The sequence below is a fragment of the Nesoenas mayeri genome (assembly GCF_963082525.1).
Source record: "Nesoenas mayeri genome assembly, chromosome: 2".
In the NCBI taxonomy this organism is placed as follows: Eukaryota; Metazoa; Chordata; class Aves; order Columbiformes; family Columbidae; genus Nesoenas; species Nesoenas mayeri.
The window spans coordinates 93,274,690-93,296,599 of record NC_137543.1 but is presented as its reverse complement, the minus strand read 5'-3'; the positions used below and the strand labels follow the sequence as shown (position 1 = coordinate 93,296,599).

The following is a 21,910-nucleotide window of genomic DNA, read 5'->3' as shown; positions in this document are numbered from 1 at the left end:
CTCAGGTCTTATCCCTGCACAGGGAGCTTGAGACCACAGAGCCCATCAAGACACCTCAGCATCACACAGCACAACACTACACCCCAGACACCTTTGAAGATTCAACTCTTCCTTGCAAGATATTTTCAAGTAGAGAGAGCACAGAACTAAAACACAGGACAAAATTGAAGAAATTCAGTTTACCTGTGGCATCTTTTTAAGTGGCATCTTTTAGCACGCTCCTGGTAACTTAGGCAAGTCAAATGTTCTGCTTCAGGCTTGGTGCAGATAATGCTGCCAGCCTACTGCTTTCTTGCAGGTATTGCTAAACCACAGGGTAAAATTCTCTGAATAACAATATAGTAAGAGAACCTTAAGACACAAGTGCCCTCACTTCAAAATTACAGGAATATAGCAAAAAAAAAAAAAAAAAAATCTTACCTCTTTCAATGTGAATCTACCTAGACCAGGCATGTCAGATTCATTTTCATGGGATGGCCACATCAGCCTCACAGTTGCCTCCAAAGGGCCAAACATAATTTTAAGACTGTATAAATATTACTACTCCTACATTTATACAGTCCTAAAATTACATTAATCTCTTTGAAGGCAACTGCAAGTCTGATATGGCCCCCAGTGAAAATGAGTCTGACACTCCTAATCTAGACAGTCCAAATGTAGTAGCTGCTGAAGATAAAACCCCTGGCTACATTTACCTGTGTCTTTCCATGCTTACTAAACTTCACATCCTTCCATTCATTTTTCATATCAGAAATTACTAGCCAGTGTTCTTATTGAGGAAGCCACTGAAAAACACAGCATTTTCTTGCAGGTAGGGTAACCTGAGCAGCTACCAAAGCAAAATCTGTGAGCTTTCCTTTGCAGCTACCTTCCCCTTTTTATTTTTTCACCCTCAGTAACACCAGCATCAACTCAGCTTTCTCTGCAGTGACTAAATCAGCACAGGAGAAGGTGTTCAGCACTTCTGGCTGTAATCACTGTTCAAACAGCTGGTGTGATGAATCATCTCCCCACCAACTTACTCTGCCAGATAACAGGCAGGCCTGCAAGCTACCAGCCTTGCATAAGATGCCAACTTGCAGTCAGTAATTTCCAAATACATGCAAAAATATCCCTCAGCTGCAAAAATCTTGCCCTTTTTGTCACAAAAAGTGCAGAATTTGGTAATATCAACTGGAAAAGGCCCAGACTTTTGCATGTAGCACGCAAGCTTTAGCAGTGGAATAGAGCATATATTGCATAGTATGAGAAAAAAATAATAGGAATGAAATATAACGTGGATGCAAAACATTAAAAATCAAATAAATTGTTTCCAGAACAGATATGATCTTTACTGAAATCTTACAGATATACTGTGTGTTTCTCAAGTATCAACAGTGCTATTCTTTGTTACCTTCAGAGATGCTCTTGAAGTCTTTTATATAATTTGCTGATCAGAATAACATCTTTTTCTCCTGGAGTGCTTACAGTTTATTGTGAAAACTTTCACAAGAAAGGAAATAGGAAAATAAATATATGAAGACTATTCATTTTTTATTTTCTGTGCTGAAGTGGGATCAGGATCAGCCTTTTTTTTTTTTTTTTCTTCATTATACTGTGTTTTTCATATAGAGATTTTTGCCTTAAATTAAAACATCTTGTACAACTTGCATTTTCAAAACCAAAGAGATAGATCTCTCTTCTCTTGGAACCCATAATAACTGTATCTTTAGATGGAGTCACTGGTGTTCTTTCTATTAGCTATTCTAGGTTATCTTCTGCAAAATAGGAGCATTACCAAACATTGTTCACATATTATCTGGGCACCTCACTGGACAGAGACCACTAGCAGACCTTCCCTTGCTGCAGTACTGCTTAGCTTCAGTCTCTTCTGCCACACCAAATTACATGCCTTCATAGGACAAGTCCAGTTACAAAAGTCTGTTGACTTCACAATACTGCTTATTGGGAAGGAATCAGGCAGTGAGATTGCTACACTAGCAAAAACATTCCACATGGATGCATCTTACATTGGCAAAAGAGCCCTTCAGGCAGCCCAGTTTGTTTTTAAAAGATGGACCAAATTTCAAAGCAGTATATGTCACTATGGCAACGTGTTACAATTGTACAAAAAATTACAAAACAATTTTTAAAACTTTGAAACTCTATGCCCTTTCAAGTGGTAGGAGTTTCATTCATGGGTAGTTCATGGTTGCAGAGATAAAGTAATTTCAAATTTGGTCCATCTTTTTGAAAAACCCTGTAATGTCCCAGAACATAGGACACAGACATTACCATATCAAATAAAGAGTCCTGTTTCTGTTTCTTGCAACAGTTAATCTGAGATGCTAAAAAAGAAGATCTGAAATAGCGTCTCTTCTAGCTAATTTCCTTCCTTCCCTGTGCATCCATCAGACATAGCAGCAGTCTCATCCCCCAGCTAGCTGTCTATCTCGTAAGCTCACTCCAGCTTGTTCTTGCTCTCAGTGACATTATCCAGCAATGAGTTTCATACATTAATTATATATTACATAAAGTACCAGTTTAATATCAACTTCTGGATGTCCTGCCTCCCAATTTCATTTACTAATCCCCCATGTTCTAATGACACAAGACATAGCAAACTCTGGCTCACCTTTCTACCTTCAGCTTCATATTTCTCCACTGCTTTCTTTAAGTATTGTTATACACATATTCCTCCTACAGATATAACACACAAACCATAGAAGATAAAGATGACAAAAACCCTAGAAATTGGTGTAAAAAATCTGCTGATGAGTTGTCCCCTATTGTACATCTTTATTCCAGATTAATTTTAAATGCTCCAAACAATAAAAAAGCTAAAAAAATAATTTTATGAACAGTTATGCCACAGTCCTGAGATTTATATTTGGCTTCCCTTTGTTACATTTCACCCCCTATTTCAGCCATTCTGGAGCCAGCACTACAATTTTTCAATACTACTTTAATATTTGTGTGTTTAAATATGTGCAGGCATCTAAAATGAGTTTCTTTAAACACGCTGGTAAATCTAGATTAATTCCAGTACTGCTCAGTCACTATTTACAGAGCAGAAATCTTTGAGCAATAAAGGAAAAGTTGCCATCTAAATAATAAAAATCACCATACAGTTAATATAGGTATTTTCTATCATGGTTGTTTCAAATATCACATTAGCTTCCAGGAGCTCTATCAGAGAGCAGAGGCTGGCATCCATTTCTGGTTTTTGTTTGAAGCCTGAAATAAGATCTCTTTTTGTACAGAGTATTATAGTTTCTATATAGCTGTGTAAGAACAAGAAACAAATTATCTTGGGTTTTTGAGATACTAAATGACATTCAAGGTTTTTGCATGGAAAAAACTTCACTAATACAAAAGGTTTCCAGATAGAATAAATAAGATTGAATGCAATTTACTAATTTGTGGGAAGTTTATTTCAGAAAGCTATTTAAAATCCACAAAATCAAATGAAAAACCTCACAAACACACCTCATAATGTATGCCTATATTTAATAATTGCCTTTTGCTGCCTTTTAATCACAGTTATTGTCGGTACTTTATGCAGCAGTACTTTAAACAGTACTTCATACACACTCAGATCAGAAAACCCTGGTATTGCCATCTCTGAACTTCAAGGAGCTTTGATTTTAGAATGTGCATCCTTAGATTAACACAAGTTATGGAAACCTCATGCGTGTGGGCAAATTCTCCTTCTGGACCTCAGACTTTCAGTGGTTTCCCCAGTCTGTTGGTGGCCATTTCTGGTCCCAAGTGATCAAACAAGTTACTTTGGCTATAAGCTCCTTGTTTCTAGACTGTGGTATTAGTTCCCTAAGGTAGTGGTTGGGAGATTTTTTAAGATTGTCACTGGGAACAATAGCTGACAGGGACATGTCCACTCACTTGCTTCTGTAAAATAGAAGAGATTTTCATGCTTACATTGGATTCAGTAGCCTGGTTTTTATAGCTGTATGAAGATTAACTTAAACCACTTGAGGCAGTGTTTTCAGGGGGCGGTAGATAATCCTTAAAGATCATTGGTATTCTAACAAATCAAAGGTATTGTGATACCTGCACTGTTTAAATACCATGTGCATAATTTTTGCACAGCTTATACTACTTTTACTAAAACTATTAGGAAACCAGTAGACATTGGTCTCTCAGTGAAGTCCAGCACTAACAAAGATACATAAACAAAGAAAGAGAAGTTATATTTTCCATACCTTTTGAGCTTGAAATAGTGCTTTAAGTGCAATCAGAATGAAAGCAGTAATTTACACCTGCACACCATGCTACTTATTCACTTGTTTCAATTTCTGTTGCAAAATGTTGAAACTCAGAGATCTCTGTATTGCTTTATCATCATTAGCTTTATGCTCCCTCCTCATCTTTCCTAAGGTCTCTTTCATAGGTGTAGGCAAATAGATCTTCCACAAATCTGTCTGAAATCCTGCCAAACTGCTAGCATTGCCAGTGCTGAAAGCAATGTCCTGTAAAACAGAAAGAAAAACATGAAATACACTTTAATCTTTAGCCTTGTAACTCAAATACCTGCATTGATAAAGGCTGTTACAGTGATTTGCCAGAGAGGAGTATGTAGTTATATTCAGGCTTTTAAAATTTGCTTTTCTTCAGAAACACAACAGATCATGTTGAACAAGACATTTGCATCTAGTTTGCCCAGAGGTGCTATTAAGGACATGCTCTAAAACCCAGAAATATGGTATGGTCTCTTGTAGTGGTGTTGACAGGAAGGTGACAAGACTAGTCAAACAAAATGACCTTTCTTTTTTAAAGCAAAATTTCTTTTTTCTCCAAAATACTAGTACTAGTATTAAGTATATAAACAAGTGTATTTTCTTTAACAACCTTGTAAATCTATTTCTTGTAAATCTCTAGTTTTGTTTCTGTAACTAAGATAAGCTGTAAAAAAGCCAAAAGAGAGGCAAATACTGGGACATTCTTAAGTATATTTGTTTCTTCTGCTGCACCTCCTAGAAAAAATTTTATTTCCAAATCACCAATGAAAGCAAACCAGGCACCAAATGGACCTGGTGCTAATTAAGACAGACTGGAGCAGGGTTGGGAGCTGCTACAAATCCCCACTGTGTCATTTAAGCACATTCATAAGGAGGCAGATTTAACTTTAGACTGGCTCATCTATTCAGTGTGATGTCTGCTCATCCTAGCCAGGTGTAAGAGGTCAGCTATCACAAGTTGCATCAAAATGGTAACATATGAAAAAAGCAATCTTGGTATATTTTGCAGACAACACCAAGTTGGGTGGGAGTGCTGAGCTACTTGAGGGTAGGAAGGCGCTACAGGAGGATCTGGATGAGCTGGATAGATGGACCAAGGCTGATTGTATGAGGTTCAACAAGGCCAAATGCCAGGTCCTGTACTTGGGTCACAACAACCCCGGGCAGCGCTACAGGCTCGGGGAAAAGTGGCTGGAAAGCTACCTGGAGGAAAAGAACATGAGAGTGTTGGTTGACAGCCAGCTGAACTTGAGCCAGAAGTGTGCCCAGGTGGCCAAAAAAAACAACAGCATCCTGGCTTGCACCAAGAATACCATAACAGCAGGACTAGGGAAGCGATCATACCACTGTACTTGGTGGTGGTGAGGCTGCATCTTGAATCTTGTGTTCAGTTTTGGGCCCCTCACTACAGGAAAGACACTGGGGTGCTGGAGAGAGTTCAGAGAAGGGCAATGATAGTGGTCAAGGGTCTGGAGCACAAGACTGAGTGAGCTGGGACTGTTTAGCCTGGAGAAAGGGAGGCTGAGGGGAGACCTGATCACTGTCTACAACTACCTGAAAGGAGGTTGTAGCATGGAGAGTGTTGGTCTCTTCTCCCAAGTAACAAGTGATAGGATGAGAGGAAATGTCCTCAAGTTGCAACAGACAAGGTGTAATAGTTTTAAACTAAAATAAGGGAGATTCAGGCTAGATATTCGGAAAAAAAATTTACAGTGGGGGTGGTAAAACATTGGCATGGGTTGCACAGAGAGGTGGTAGATGCCCCATACCTGGAAACATTCAAGGCCAGGCTGGATGGGGCTCTGAGCAACCTGAACTAGTTGAAGATGTCCCTGCTCATTGCAGGAGGCTTGGACTAGATGTCCTTTGAAAGTCCTTTCCAACCCAAACTATTCCATGATTCTATGATTCTATGACCTCAGGCTGTGGCAGAGCTGCTTAGGCATCGGCATGCAGGAAGTCACCACCCAGAACCGGAGTCAAGGAAGAAGTGTTTTGGAGAGGCCACCACGTCTGACTGTGCAAACAACTGTGTGGATCATGACTTAGCTTCCAACTTGGTCACAAACTTGCCAAACCTGCCAGCTTAGCAGCTTCATTGACTTAGACTTCAAAGTACAATGTCTCTGTAATGTATACTTCCGCTTCCTCCCTCACTGCATGGCCTAAACTTCATTACTGGAGGTCTGGCTTCTCCTGCAGACATTTTTAGGAACTCAGAGACTGATTTAGAGAAATCTCAGTGGGCTCACCCCAAAGGTTTCCTTCTTGAAGAGTAAAGCATCAAGATATTCAACTGAAGCTCTATCACTAGGCTGGTTGCAATCAGGTAGTTTTCTGAAGCTTACCAAAGGAATTGCCAGCTCCTCTCTACAGGAAAAAAACCAAAACAAACAAAAAAAACCCAAAAACAAACAAACAAAAAACCCACAAACAAACAAAAACCTCAAATACAGCTGAAGAAACATTAAAAAAGCAAACAGAAAAGCATGGAGAGAAAAAGACGTCCATCACAGATGAGTTTGGTGTGATAATTGTTCTTTTTCATTTGTAAAACTTTAAATTCCCTTCCTAAAGATTTCTGGTTTAGGCAGTTTCCAGTAACAAGGCCTATAAAGTTATCTAGACCATAGTCCAGTCTAAATCATTTTTTTAAAGAGTTTGGTTTTATCAGTAGACATGATGTTGTGCACTTTGGAAATGCTTGAGCATGACATGCTCTTTGCCAGTTTGTTGGGCTTATTTAATTGTATTCTCTATATGAGCCATGTCACATATCCTTTTTATTTTTTCTAGGAGCATCTGAAAGCTTTTGACCAGGAAGTTAATGCATTTGTGGACTATATGTTTGGTCCTCGAGGTAAGCTGGTCCACCTACAGCCCTTTTAGGAAATAATACCTATCCAGATTACCACTCAAAAATATTCTAATAAATAGAAGCAGTCAAAATCCTATATCTGAATAATTTCTCATTGAAAAATGTGGACAAGGCAGAATCATAGTATTTGCAGGAACACACCATTATTGTAGGAAATATATTAATACACTGCATTTATAGGAAGTCAATAGATTTTTTAGTGTTAGACATATTATCTGTAATACAAATTAAAACAAATCACAGATTGTACTGAAGATGAAAGAAGAAATTAAACTGATTTAAAAAAAAATATTTATAAATAGGCATATGTTATGCCTTTGTTCACTGGTATCAGCTGGCCTTTGTACACAAATTTACCTCAATGTTTGCTTTTTAACTAGCAGACCAAGTCCTTTGAATCAGGGAACAGAAGCCAGATATATATGCCTGCCCATCAGTTACGTCTCTTAAGAAGTGGTCTTACAATTTGTTGTTGGTCAATATTATTCTGGATAGATTATCTAGGCTCAAAGCAAAATGAGAAACAGTGAAATAACTGTATCGTTCTGCAAGAGAGCATCTTCATCTGCAGAATATTGTCTGCTATAATGCAAAATTAATGAATATTGAATTGCAGGAGTTAAATGTTACCTGCTTCATCTGTGAAAGAAATAGAGGTGATCAACAATAGACAGATGTTAATAAAGTTATGATAAAGTAATAAGCACTCCTTAGTTGAATATAAACAGTAACAAGACATTGGTGCGAAACCATCTACTCTGTGCACCTGAAAAGGGCTGAATCTGCTCAGACACCAACTGGCCCAAGGTATATAGAAGGCTGAATCAAAATGTCTCTAAACCTCACTGATAAAAGCCTGATACCTTTAAAGAGCATGGGAGGCCTGACATTCATTTCAAAGGAGCCAAGATTTCACCCTAAGGGTCTGGCACATCACAGCCAGTGGCTTTCAATGAGCTTATTCATGGAGTGGTCAGAGCTTCTGAGTGCCTGCTCCTTCCCCTGCTCTAGTCCAGCGCTTTCACACTGTAGCTTTATTCACTGCCTTGGTCTCAAATTCAGATGCTGTGTGGGTTCGACACAGTAAAAATAATCCTTTCTCCTGTTTACAGCATACTTTTATGCTGCTTGAACATGGAGATCAAACTGTCAGTCAACAGAAATACTTTTGATCTCTCCTTCTTCTGATAACTTTTCTGAAATACATTCCCTTTCCTCCCTTCCTGCCACATAAAAACCTCCTCTTCTTGTCATTCAAGGATAAATGTAAGTGGAAACGAAACAGTCACTGCCATTTATGAACCACTTTCTGCCAATAACCCTTCAAGGTACCAAGGCAGAAGTGGAAACTAATCAGTAATGGTATATGTTTTAATAATTTCTCTTGACATGGAAATAGTATAGATCTTAAAAATGCTTGACATGCTGATCTGAACAAGCACATTAGTTCTGGTTTCATATGGATCAATCCACATTCTCGTGGCCACTCACAGCAGAGTGAAAACCTTCCAAGGAAGTACTGGGGCAGCATTTAATGGTGTTTAGTTTAATTTGTGTTCTCATCTCTTCCAATTTTTTCTCTTTGAGCAAACTTGCTGTTTCGTTATCTGCTGATGCGAGTTGTCCTTTGTGCAAGTAACCTTTATGCACCAAGTGTTGCAATCGTCAGATAGGGAGACATCCATTCCAGAGCTTCACATGTGGCTTGTAGACTTTAAGAGGGCTGCTGGGAGTGTTTTACTTTCACACTGAGGTGATCTTAAATAGGCATTGAGATCTGAAAAGAGAAAACAGACATTCTAGCTTGGTAATGCACAGCAAAGCAAGGCCACCCTAAAGGAAGGATGATGCTCTGTCACAGATGGTTGTGCTGTTGTGACTGCTTTAATCCTACACCTCTCCCCCTCTAGAGGTTTTTGAGAGTTCAGAAGGGAGACTCAAAACCAGGAGAGCACTGGACCTCCACAGTAAATTAAGTGTGGTTAAAAGTCTTTCCTGCGAAACAGCTTACATCCCACGCAGAGCTCAAATCCAACATGAGTGTTACAGCCACTGTGATGGAAGCAAGGTGGCAAACAGAGGCAGAATGTATTGAGAAAGCAAGTTGATGTTCATAGACCTGTTCATAAGCAGATTACTCAAATTTTCACTTTATGTATACCTGTCTCTGTATATATGTATATATGTCTCTAAGGAGATAATAGTCGGAAAGAATACAGTACAGAAAAACTGAGATGGGCAAGAGCTTTTTAAATACTTGGGCACATTTAGTTTGTGCATCATCCATTGCCCGGTCCTTTCCAAACTCAACACAGGTGGAAAAATTGTAAAATGTTTTTCCATGCACTGTGAATACTTTTTCATCTGTTACAATTTTTAATATGATCTTGGTCTCTGTAAAAAAAAAACCTAAGTAATTTAAAACAGTTTGTAAGAACAGAAGGAACTACTGTGATCTGCACAATAGCTACTCACTGACTTTTCTTCATATATTTTGTAAATCATGACAGATTTAAATTAACCTTTTTGAAAAACTAGCCATGACACCCCCTGTTCTTTTCATTCATAAATGTCTGAAGATTGTTACTGTGGAAAGTTTACTCTAGGTTTTGTTTCATCTTAGGAAAAAAAAAAGAAAAAGAAAAAGAAAACACACTCCTATTGCTCATGACATCCAGTTGCTCATAGGACAATGAAGCTAAGCCTCCAGATTGGCATATAGGATTAGGCTTTGCTCATATACACTGAACTATCTGATTACTGCCAATGAGATTACTTGTGTGAATAAAGCAAGCGGGATTTGACCTTAATATTTCATTTCAGGACTGAGCAAATGGAACCAAATCTATGAGAAGGCAAGCCGTTGCCTTGCCAAACATATTTGATAATCCAAGTAAACACCTCCCCATTTGTTTCTCATATTGAATGTTTTTGAAAAATCCTCTCCTTGTGCAAATGTTTTCTAGCAAATGGTATATACATTCATACTTATATTACAAATGCAGAATTAAAACAATATATGAACTGGCAACTTTACATTCATACTTTGTATCTGCAAATTGTCCACTGAGCAGATTTAAGATATGATTTAACTAGATATTAAGTCAAAACATTAAATTAAATAAGCATAGGGGAATGATTTATTCTTTTCATTTTTTCTTTCCTGTTAAAGTGAGGAGATTTAAGTGACCGTAAATTATCAAGGAATTTCATACAGTTTTCACCACACATTCTCTGAATTAGTCTGCAGTTTTAGGGTGGTAAAAGCAATGAATAGAGCTCTTAATGGGAGCAGGACGTGGCAGATTCCCTCTCACACTTTTAGCAGACCTTTTTTGTGATGCGATTTGCTCGATTTTAGCAATACTTTACCATAGCCTTCTTAATTATCTGCTGCCTGTGTTTCTTTTCAGACACCAGGGTTAGAGGATGGTTCCTTTTGGACTCTTACCTTCCCACATTTTTCCTTACTGGAGCGTACCTACTCTGCATATGGCTGGGCAACAAGTTCATGAAGGACAGACCTCCTTTCTCTCTCAGGGTTCACCTTATTGTTTATAACCTTGGGATCACACTGCTCTCCCTGTACATGCTCATAGAGGTAAGTGTTCTTCCAGGCAGTGGGGCTGAGAAAGGTGAGCAATGCACAGTTTTTACCAGAAATATCTTAGCAACAGATAGTTTTGCCAGGAAATTCAACATCACAAGCAAAGTAAATTTAAGAAAAGTCCTTTAGCAATTGGATGGTGAGTTGTACTGTACTGTCTCAGAACGAATTTGAATCTGCAGCAGTCGCTCAGCTCAAAAACAAGTCTATACCTTATTCTTCAGCATCCATTAGTACACCCACAGATTAGGGTTTATTTGTATGACTGTCTATGGAAAAAATTTTCTATGTACAAATACCCATCCTGAAATGTGAGCAGATTTATAGATGAGAGTAAGTACTGATTTATTTATGGTCTTGGCAGTTCAACATTGTTTTTCTGCTCTCCTGACTAAAAGCTTCCATCATATAGTTAGACAGTAGTAACATTAAACAGAAGACAGATGATGAAAACCTGCCATTTCAGACAAAAGCAAGTGCTACAGGGATTTGGAGCCTGAACATGGTCACACAGATTATTTCCCAAGTACTTATCAGGAAGGAACATGCTCATAGAAATTGGGACCCATTCATAGCCAGAAGAAAGGTTTGAATGCATCTGGCAATTTTGCAACAGCAAGGGACTTGAAGAGCTCTTGTCAGCAAAAGCACATGTATTTTCACCTCCCTAGTGAGGAGTAGAAGCCAAAAGTCACTATTTTTATATTATATGGGAGGTCCCCATTCTCAGCCTTGTGATTGAGGTACTTTTAATATTCAATCATTAACATACATCACTTGCAGTCCTGAAAAAGAAACATTAAAAGACAAAAACCACAAAACATTTTCCTGCCTTGGCTTAAAAATTGACCCGAAGAATAAGAAGCCCTAGCTGAAGGATGTGCTTGATTTCATGGTGTGATCTGTGGAAGCATGAGCTGACATTGCTGCCTTGCCCGCACAGCCCTGAGCATTTCTTTCTTTCTGGGCTCCAATCCACAACAGCAGTTTCCATGAGAAAAACAAGGACAAATAGTTCTGACAACTGGAGAAGAAACTTAGCAGAAGCCAAACAAGACCCCAAAAACTTCAAGTTTTACATTAACTTGAGCTAAACACCAGGTGACTGGTCCATTTAAAAGGCTGAACAGCAGTTTCGTTTTGTGCCTTTGTGCAAAGAACCGATTGTGCTACGGAGGGTTTTGTCCTGGTCAAGGCTCCATCTGGCTTCAGAGACTGCCATGGCTTTTCAAGAATGCAGGATCAGGCCCAGAGCAAAGGAGAAACTAGCACAACTGCTGGAAGGTTTGATGACTCCATCCTGATTGCCCTCCAGAATTTAAATCAGAGCTTTGATGTTTAAATCCTCATTCTGCTTGAAGGTATACAGATCACTGCCTTCAGTAAGAGGACTCAGCAAAAAGGATTAAATGAATAAAAAACAAAAATACTGCTTCCTTCCCCAGCAGACTGATATGGCCTGCCACAAGCAAATGAATCAACAAAGAGGATTTTAGCAGGTCTCATTTACATTAATGAAATGGACTTGTTCTTTTGTCATCCTCATATCCTTGTAGGAATTGTGTTGATACAGCTCCCAGTCCACTGCCTCACTGCCCTTTCCTTCCAGAGGCTAACTTTGCTGCAGTTGTGTTAGTCCTCAGATTAGTCCCTTTAGACCCTGATTCTGTAGCTGGTGACTGTTGATTTCTGCCTCCGAGGCTGCAGCTGGACATGACTGGTGGCAGCTCACAGGTCCACATTCTGTATCTGTTGGGAACCCAGGAGACATCACAACTAATCTGCACTACCAGCTGTTCTATTGCAGATTTCGCTCTTGGCTCTGGACTGTCAGCCAGGCTGGTTTTTCATTGTAGAAAACACTCTTCCATAACAGCGGCTCCGTATTTTTTCATAGTCTGCTTGTCTGGTTCCTATCACAGCTTCTCCTGTGAAGGAGCAGAAAATAAGTTGGGTCTTGCAGACCTGCCTGAGGTAGCTTGTACAACCCTGCTGAAGGAAAACAGGCAAATGGAAGAGAGAAATGACTCAACATTTCAAAATGCTTTATTTCCAAAGCTTCTCTCTGGCCCTTATTCTTTCTGTCTTTTATGGACAGTAAGCTCTTTAAGGCAAGAGTTACCTATATTTAGAGCATCCTGCACAGTGGTTTCTTATGTAAATACAGCTGATCCCTCCAGTGAGTGTGATTCAGGATTAATTCCTCATTAAAGACATCTATAACAGTTGTCTTATCCTCCATCGTTCTACTGCACCCAAAGCCCTCTGGTCTCTTATCAGACATAAACCATAAAATAGTAAGCTCTATTATAGATATAAACCACCAAAAAAAAAAAAAAAAAAAAACAAACAACCCAACCCAGTTATTTGCATAATTCTTATTTGTTCTTGATTTTGTTTATAAGGTGCCACACACCTTTTCTTGTGATTGTTCTGGAATGGAGTGGGTACTTCTTGGACATTCAAAAGAAAAATATCTCTTCCAAAAGAAAAATATCTCTTTCAAAAGAAAGGGTGTATCTCCAAATGCATACTGTTCCACATGATGGCTTTAATGAGAAACATGATAAACCAACTGATGGGGTACCTGTGCTTGCAACTCTTTATCTCCTCACCTTGGTTCCCTGAGCTAGTTTAGCTGTCCCTTTACTGGAGTTGATTTCTACAACCTCAAGGCAAGAAGACAAAGGTTATAGCAAGGAGTCATGACAAAAGGACTGTTTTTATAATTAATCTCCAAGGGCAGATTCCTCTTTTGAGATAGAGCTCCATGCACTGCACCGTGGGCATGAAGTATCTGGGAGCTGATTCTAGCTCCATGAGGTCTGAGGTCAACCAATCCCTTAAAGTACTTGGAGGAATAGCTCCAGGACAACTCTAAGACATGTCATTAGCATAAGGTCAGATACTTCTACTGTCTCCTAGGGACAAGGTCTAAACAAAACCAGCTCTGCTCAGCTGCCCTCATCAAAATCTTTATGTCACAGAAGAGTTAGGAGCCTTTGAAGGTTTCACAGAAGGGCAGGTTATTAGATCTTGATTTAGACTTCTGAGGTAAGCAAACAGATTCTCTTGAAGTCATCAAAGGCTCTTACCTCTGCCCATCAAATATAATGGAAAAGTGGGGCACTTGGTTTTGGAACAGCGCTTTTTTCAAGTACCCGAAGCTTAGACACATCATGTGCTTGAATTAGTCGAGTTGCAAGGGCACTGTCAAGGGGCCAGAAGACAATCCTTATACCATTGCCACTACAAGAGAAACCTGTATCAAATGTGTATTATTTTTTGTCTACTCTTCTGTACCATTAAGTGTTCATAGATCCAGATCAAGCCTACCGATCCAACAATTTCCAGTAACATTGTCAAAAATCTGCATAAAGAAAAACCACTACCTTTTTATTTTATTAAAAATAAAAACTTTTAGCAAAAATTTTAGAAAAATATGCCTTTCTTCTGCAAAAATCTTTTCCTAAGATCTTAAAAGTGCCAACTATGAACAGGAAATCAGCTTACTGTGAAAAGCAATCAGGTCTTTGTGTATTTTAAAATTATTTCATGTGCAAGTCAACTCACAAACCACACTCCCAGGGATGCAGTCTGAGGCACCAGAAGCCAAGATAAGGTTTTGAAGTTTACCACAAGATAAAACTGTCAAAACTCCCAATGATAAATTAAAACTGGAAACAATGGAGACCAGTGCTGATCTCTGAATTGTGAAATTAGTCAGGCGAGGATACTCTCATTAATAGGAAAAGTCATAATCTCTACCACGGTCTTAGGCTGCTTTCCCCAGCAGTAAGGATCACCTCTGCCCTATTTAAATTAAATCTCAGCTAGTCATCAAGCACTCATCCAAGTCCTTTTGTTGATCAGGCACTGAGAAAACCAGGACACTGGCACTATCTGGGTCAGAATAAAAAGGAGATGATCCAGCCATACGTGTCATTAGCATAGGGGTGGTGTGATGTCTCAAGCTTCCTGTATCCCCAGGTAGCCTCACAAACTTAATACAAATCCTTAGGATTTGTAAGCAAGCAACCACATCCATGTGGGGATGCAGGACCTACATGTGAGGACCCCTCAATTCAAAGCAAAAGGGAGAGATCTGAACTTCACAAGTATTGCAAGACCAGTGCATTACCCTTTTTAGTGAAGCCAGAAAGAAAGTCTTTTACCTAACAGGAGAGGAAAAAAAAAAAAAAAAAAAGGTAAATTACCTTTACTTTCTAGGAGCTGACCATCCACCCCACAGTAAGTAAAATTTCTGAACTGTAGTAATAACTCGCAGATCTCTAGGTGCCAAGATGACATGAGGATTTCCAGGAGTACCAGAATTGCCTTCATTGTATCCTCTGATAGCAGTGAAAGGTCAGAAGCACAATGCTGGCACGATCAGAGCCGCCAGACACCATTTTGAACCCTACACATTGTAACTGGGATAACTCTCAGAAGTTGCCAGAAAGTCCAGTATAATACCTGAATTTGAGATAGCTGTGGACAAAATGAAAGGAACAAAACAAACAAAAAAGAAGTACTTCAACTCTCCTGATGTGAAAAAAAATTTGCTTCCTATCTGTGCAAATGCTAAAAACATAGAGCTTGAGTAGCAGAAGGTCTAAGTAAAATTTTAGCAGTGCAGATGATGAGGAAATGTAGAAAAAAGACTTAGAAGCTAGTTGATTTGACTATCCTGGAATTTTATTATAGAAAAACAACTTCAGCATAATAATATTTTTTTTTAAAAAGATTGTAATAAATGATGTAGTTCTTCATTAATTGTCTAGAATTTAGCAAATGCAAATTTAGCAGAGAAGCAAGTAATGATTCTAGAACAATAAGATCTGGTGCTTGAGGTGAAAGCTTCCTTTGAAGTAATTCTTTAATTAACACAGAAAGACTATCTTAACATTAGGGGAGTAAGAGGAAAATAACAAAGTGAGACAACAGAAGAAATCAGGTATTCTTTTATATCATTTAGAAGAAGGAAGAAGCGAGAAAGATAAACAAGTCAGCAAAAGGTCATTGACAGTGCAGTGTAAAGTGGCAAAATGTTTGGACAAAAGTAAACAGTTTTTTTGAGCAAGTAAGATCTTCATCTGGATAGAGTTAAATTCCCAGGTGTTCTTCGATCTTAATCAGATAATTTGTTTGGAGAACTGAGGAGCTGACTTTGCTGTTCTCACCTGCAGTTATTCTAACTGGACATGTCCCCACTTCTCACTTTTCATCCTGAGTTCTCCCTGTCTTTTCTACTGACCTTTCTGAGCTCTGCATTTAATTGAAACATTTAGCCTGCTCATGAAAAAGGCAGTGCTCTGTATCTCACCTGCCCAATTCAAATAGATTGCATTAGAACTTTGTTAGAAATCAAGAGTAATATATGATGAAGTTTTTTTTTTCACATATGCAAAGCTTCTGATACAACCATTTCAAAGTAATGAATGGAAGCTATTCAGAATGGGACATGTAATCAAAGATTCATAAAAAATAAGCCTGGAAGGGATTTGTTTTAGCGTGTTTCACTATCCCAGACAACAGCAACACACAAAAGAATCAGCATTCATAAATTCAAGTCATTTCTAGGTCATTAGTTCACTAATCCTTCTAGCAGTCTCCCATTTACTTAAGAGGCATTAAATGGAACTGCCTAGGAGTTTCTCAACAACATGACTTCACATTTGAAATAGTTTTTGTTAAAAGAAAAAAAAAAATCATTTATTGAAATTATGAACTTTCTAGAGTCTGAAAAAGAAGCAAGCATGGGACCACTTAGTTCCTTCACTCTGGAATAACCAGTTTCTTTCTAGTTAGGATGCCCAAACAGGTTGAGAGACCCACCATGGAGCCCGGCTGTACATATTGCAGGTCAGGATAGCAAACCCTAGTCAGTGTATTACAGGATTAGCTAATCTTTTTTTGAGCCACCATGGGTGTAATTATTGGACCTCTAACTACACCCATGGAGAGACGCAGAGTCTTACCAAGGGTGCCTAAAGCATGCCCTCTACACTTCTGTCCCCATGAAAATATATCTTGGCTGCATCATAAGGAGAGACAACTAAATATTTTAATTGTGAAAAATCTTGAGTTTCCTAGTCAGCATCTGTTTCATGTTTGGCAGAACACCACTATTAAGTAACACTACATTTAGGGAAACTGAGGCACTGACCAAGCATCAGGGTTGGGACTAAGCTCCTGGACTGGGCTGAACCACCTAGGCCATGCTACTTCCCTATGGGGTTTATGGTCTTGCCAGACTGCATCTTATTTGAGATCTTCAGGACAGAGAGCAGCAATTTGGAAACACAGGTTGTTCTGCATCTCAGCTGTCCATCTAAAATCTGGGATTATACCACAGTTCTTAGAGTCTCATTTAAAAATAGTCAGCCTGTACAGAAAAATATTCCTCAAATAGAATTCACAGATGATTTTACTATTGAATATCCTAGCCAGAAAACCCATCTGAAAGCTTTTTAGGTATTGTTTAAGACTGATTTAATGATAGATCAAGGATGATTAATGGTATCTTTCTCTATTCATGTACTTATTACATGAAAGTACAATAGCCTTAGGAGCATTGCGGCACGCTTCACTCAGCCTCTTGGGGATGGGAAGACAATTCAGATGTTGTGTGCTTGTAGAATTGTGCCATGTTACAATCAAGGAGCTGATTTTTCCCTTAAAGAACTGAAAAAGGAAAGTTGGGTGATGAATATCTGGCCTTTGTTTTTAGACACTAGTCATCTTCTGAGGCACTTCATTCTAAAATTCACTAAAATAAAACATGCGAACAAAACAAAGTCATTCCTCCTTCCCGATACGCTGACCTGAACCTTTACTTAGGCTCCTTTTCCTTGGGATCTGGTCTGGATGTAACTGGTTTAGGGCTATTTCGTCCAAGTATAGAGATCTAGGGAGGAGTTGCTATTCACAAGGACTATCAAAAATCTCCTCCTACAGCCAAGGGAACTAGGTGATTCACAGCTCTGCAAGTTAGACCCTGCTTTCCACTACATAGATTAGTCCCCTTCATTTAGCAAGCCCTCCATTTCTTGAGGACAGTAGTCAGATCAAGATGTTTTAACTGGCTTGAGGGCTGGAGTCACACAGAAAACCCAGTGAAACATCATATACCTAATACTGACAAAAGGCTTCTTGCTCCATTTTTTTCCACAAGAAGGACACTAGCGCTCGTCATAGAATCACAAAATATGTCAACTTGGAAGAGACCCATAAGGATCATTGAGTCCAACTCCCTGTTGCTCACAGGACTACCTAAAACTAAACCATATGACTAAAAGCATCATCCAGACCTCCCACTCTGAACTTTTGAGAGGAATTCCAATTGTTGGAATACCAATTTTAATAATTGGTTTTGGCTCTCCCTTCTGGACTGTTTCACAGATACCAAGCTGTTTCACAAGCCTATTTAACTTGGCTCTGATAGGGAAAAATCAAGGCAGATCATGATGGAGATTACAGTCATGAACCAGAATCAAAGAGGATCCTTCTGGAGGGTAGAGTGGTACATGTGAAGCTTTGCTAAAGTGATGATTTTGGAATTACAACTAGGAGCTAAAAGCTTGGTGAAGATAGTGAACAGAAGTATAAATACTAGCATAAATAAGTGAACAAAAATATTAAAAAGGTGGGTGTGTTGGAAAGATCTGTGCATGTCGCTGAGACTGCAAACACCAACATTCTCTCCAGGTAAACTGAAAATATTCCAAATGTCTTATAAGGCTTGCTCACCTTCCAGGTGCTGGTGCCTCACCCTCTTTCTCCTTCCCTGAGACAAGGTGAAATATCTTGTTTCTTCCAGGCATTTTCTCTCTAAGAAAGCCCAACGTGCACATAGCTTTTTCTACAACTCAAAAAGCACAAAGAAACCACAGGCAGCAGAAATAAGAATATCTCTTCAGAAAAATCACATTCCTTTCTAGTCTACCTATAGAGGAGAGATGCAGGAACAAGCTACAGCTGCGAGATTTTTCAGGCTGACAACGTGAAATGAGCAGGGCGCAGGTCCTTGGGTCTGGGCTGTTGGTGCTTAGTTTGCTACTCAGCAAGGTGAGTGGCTTTTGCAGCATTTTCTGGTACCTGCTGCTCCCCCCTCTCCATCCCCTGCTGAGATTTCTTACAGAGGAACCAGCTCTTATTCCCGAACAATGTGATTTCCCTTTTAATAATAATAAAAAAAAAAGGCAAGAGTGAAAGGCTACAGTAAAGCAAGTGTTGTGAATCTTTGTGCTGCTTATATTAACCAGATGAGTAATTTGTTAAGAACATTAGAGCAACAGCAAAATCTGAAAACTCAACTAATAACAGGATGTTGATATTTAGTAGCAATTTTTCACAAGGCAGCATTTTCCTCTTTACGTGATCTGTTTTTCTAAATAGCTGTAAACAATGCGTGTGTTAATATTATTTTCAGGATAGGTTGCCAAGAATGCAAAGCATTCAAAGAATTGTTTTCCAGAGAGAGAGAATTTTTATTTTGAGAGGGGATTTCTCATCTCTTTTACACATTCTGCATTTGCACCATCTCTGCTTTAACACCACCATCAGCTCTGCAGAGCCATGAGAGTGCTTAGCATGTGAAAGCAAACGTGACCGAAACAGTAGAAATAACATATGACTTTGGTATCAGAGAAAGAGAGACTTGGTAACTGAACATCTTGTGTCAGGGTGCCAGCTCATGTTCCAGATACACAGCTGGCTCATTTAGTACCATTGAGTAAGCTGCTTACCTTCCACATTATCGATAGCAAACATGAAAATCATGGCCTCACATCACCAGGATCCCCCAAAAGTACCCTCTGCCTTCCAAGTTTCCTTGTGAATTCTTTATTGGGAAGTTATCGAGAAATCTTGGAAATTATGTTGCAAAGTAAAGCAGTCAAAACTCAAAGTGGATTCTCCTCTTTTCCCTAAAGGAAACTCAGCTGCATGTAAGGCAGCTACAATAGAGAACAGAAATATTGAGCTACAGAAAAGCTGACATGAAATAACAAGGTTAAGACAGTCAAAACAGATCTTCACTCTAATCTACTGACTCATGAAACACAGACACAAAGCAGAGAAAATTCTTCTGCCAAGACAAGCAACCAGAGAATAGGCACACAGTACAATCTGCAAATCTAGATTATACAAAATCAGGAAAGAACAAATAAAAGAAGAAAGCAAAGAAAAGCCTGCAGACAGAGAGAGGGGTATTCTTATCCCAAAGCTCGTTCTCCATTTGCATGCTGACCAATTGTGACAAGTTACAGATGTCTCAGATGCCAAGTTAAAAATCTGTTATATCAAAAAGAAATAATTATTTCTTTTATTTCCTAGTCTCTAAGGGTTTTCTCATTTCATTTTCCAATGTAAGAACTATGAACAGAATCCTTGAAAAAAAATCTTGTGATATGACCAAGGAGGCTAGTTCAAAGCAGCACCAGCGGGAAAGTTTCCAAACCTGTAGCACACACACACACACACGAAACAAACAAACAAACAAAACACGAAAAAGAGATTTTTGAAAAATCCGTCTATTATAATCATACACTAATCAGAACATTTACAAAACAAATTAATCAAAAGTTTTAAAACTGCAGGTTTTTCTAGGAAATTTCTGTGAACCAACCTTTCACCTACTGTAGCAGAGGATTTTATGAGGCTGGGTATCTTCAGCAAAGCAAAAAATGAGTCAGTCGTTAACGGAAAAGAAAAAAAACAAATTGAAAGAGTAAAGTGTGTCTGCAATTGGAACCTGAAAAAAGCAAATCCCCAAAGATGCATAAGAAGAGAAATGAAAAAGTTTAACCAATTTAAGCATAGGAAATATATGAATTCACAGACAAAGAATGACAAAATTGTATTAATTAATCTTGGAACAAAATAATTAATATTACCTCTCATAAGGTAAAATTATTTAAGAACAGTAGCCCAAAGTTAAAAACAGCATATAAAATATATTAATATAACAAACCACAAACTTAGTCTCTTACCTTAACAAAATAATTGAGTGCATTTACAGTGGCTATTTAGTTTCTCAGTAAAATCTGGAGCAAGGGTCCTCCCTAGTCTATGACAACCCCTTGTACAAGAAGGGAAAAGCAGTTGCCTCTTCATTTGTTTTTAGGGTTTTGAGGTTTTGGGAGCTATGGTTTCAACTTCCTGCAATCACAAAATGAGAGATGGTCCCGCTACCACCACTTCCCACCAAGAAAACCAATGAGAATTGCATTATAAATTATTGAAAGAAATAAAATAGCAAGAGGCAATATGATTTACTTCCTGCCCCTGTATGCAGAAGCAGCCACAGAGGTTTCTGGCAGAGCTGTTCATGCCTGTGTTTGAGGCCATGCCTTGCCAAAGCTCCCAGATGTCACCACCGCAGCCTGCTGACATCCAGGATGTTGCCTTCAGAAGAGCTCCTGGTACTTCAGCACAATCTAACCAAATGGCTACCAGCCAATAACAAGATGACTATTCCATTTTCTTCAGTACTTCTCAAGTAACAAGATAGAGTTGAGAGCAAATCTTTAACAACAGCCTGTCAGTGATGCTGTACCTGCCTATTCTAAGTCTCAGTTTGGGGATTCCTCAGCCACCTCTCAGTTGGAGAGAAAATCCAAGGCAGCAGAGTACACATGGAAGGAACTGAGAGGAACTACCCATAAAAGTAACCATGCAATAATATCTCCCCTGTCTCTCATGAAGCTGCTACCTATTGCCAGCTACAGCATAGGCACAGATTTGGGGACCACAGACACGCCACAGGAGGGACCACTGGGGGGCTGCATGCCCTCTGTCTCCTATTCAGAAAACAGAAATTACTCTTTTTCTACTCAGCTGCTTTTTGAAAGATAATACAGAGATGAAGTGGCATAATTGGCTTTTTTCAAGGAGTTTTCACTCCCTTCTCTTCAGCACATCTGTGAGCTCACAGAATCACCATAGAATGTCCTGAGCTGGAAGAGACCCACAAGGACAACTCCTGTCCCTACATACGACAACCCCCAAATTCACATCCCCAAAATTTCCCACCCACCTGCCACAGCAGGGAATGGAGATGAGCCCAGATGTCCCAGCCCTACACACTTGTAGGCACAACACCTGAGCAGAGGCCAGCTTGGAAAGACAAGTTGTGATCTCAGCTGCACTGAGCATTTGTTTGAGGACCTCTAGGTTGGATTT

The 21,910-nt window shown here is 39.0% G+C and overlaps 1 protein-coding gene across 1 annotated transcript in view; it reads left to right on the top strand.

The window, feature by feature from the left end:
* Positions 1-21,910, top strand: part of ELOVL2 (ELOVL fatty acid elongase 2) — a gene marked incomplete at its 5' end in the record, with an annotated part of 49,359 nt that overhangs the window by 19,524 nt on the left and 7,925 nt on the right. Inside the window, 2 exons of the mRNA XM_080364167.1 lie at positions 7,035-7,098; positions 10,530-10,717. Of these exons, the coding sequence (XP_080220293.1) occupies positions 7,035-7,098; positions 10,530-10,717 (252 nt within the window). The remainder of the gene's footprint in view (positions 1-7,034; positions 7,099-10,529; positions 10,718-21,910) is intronic.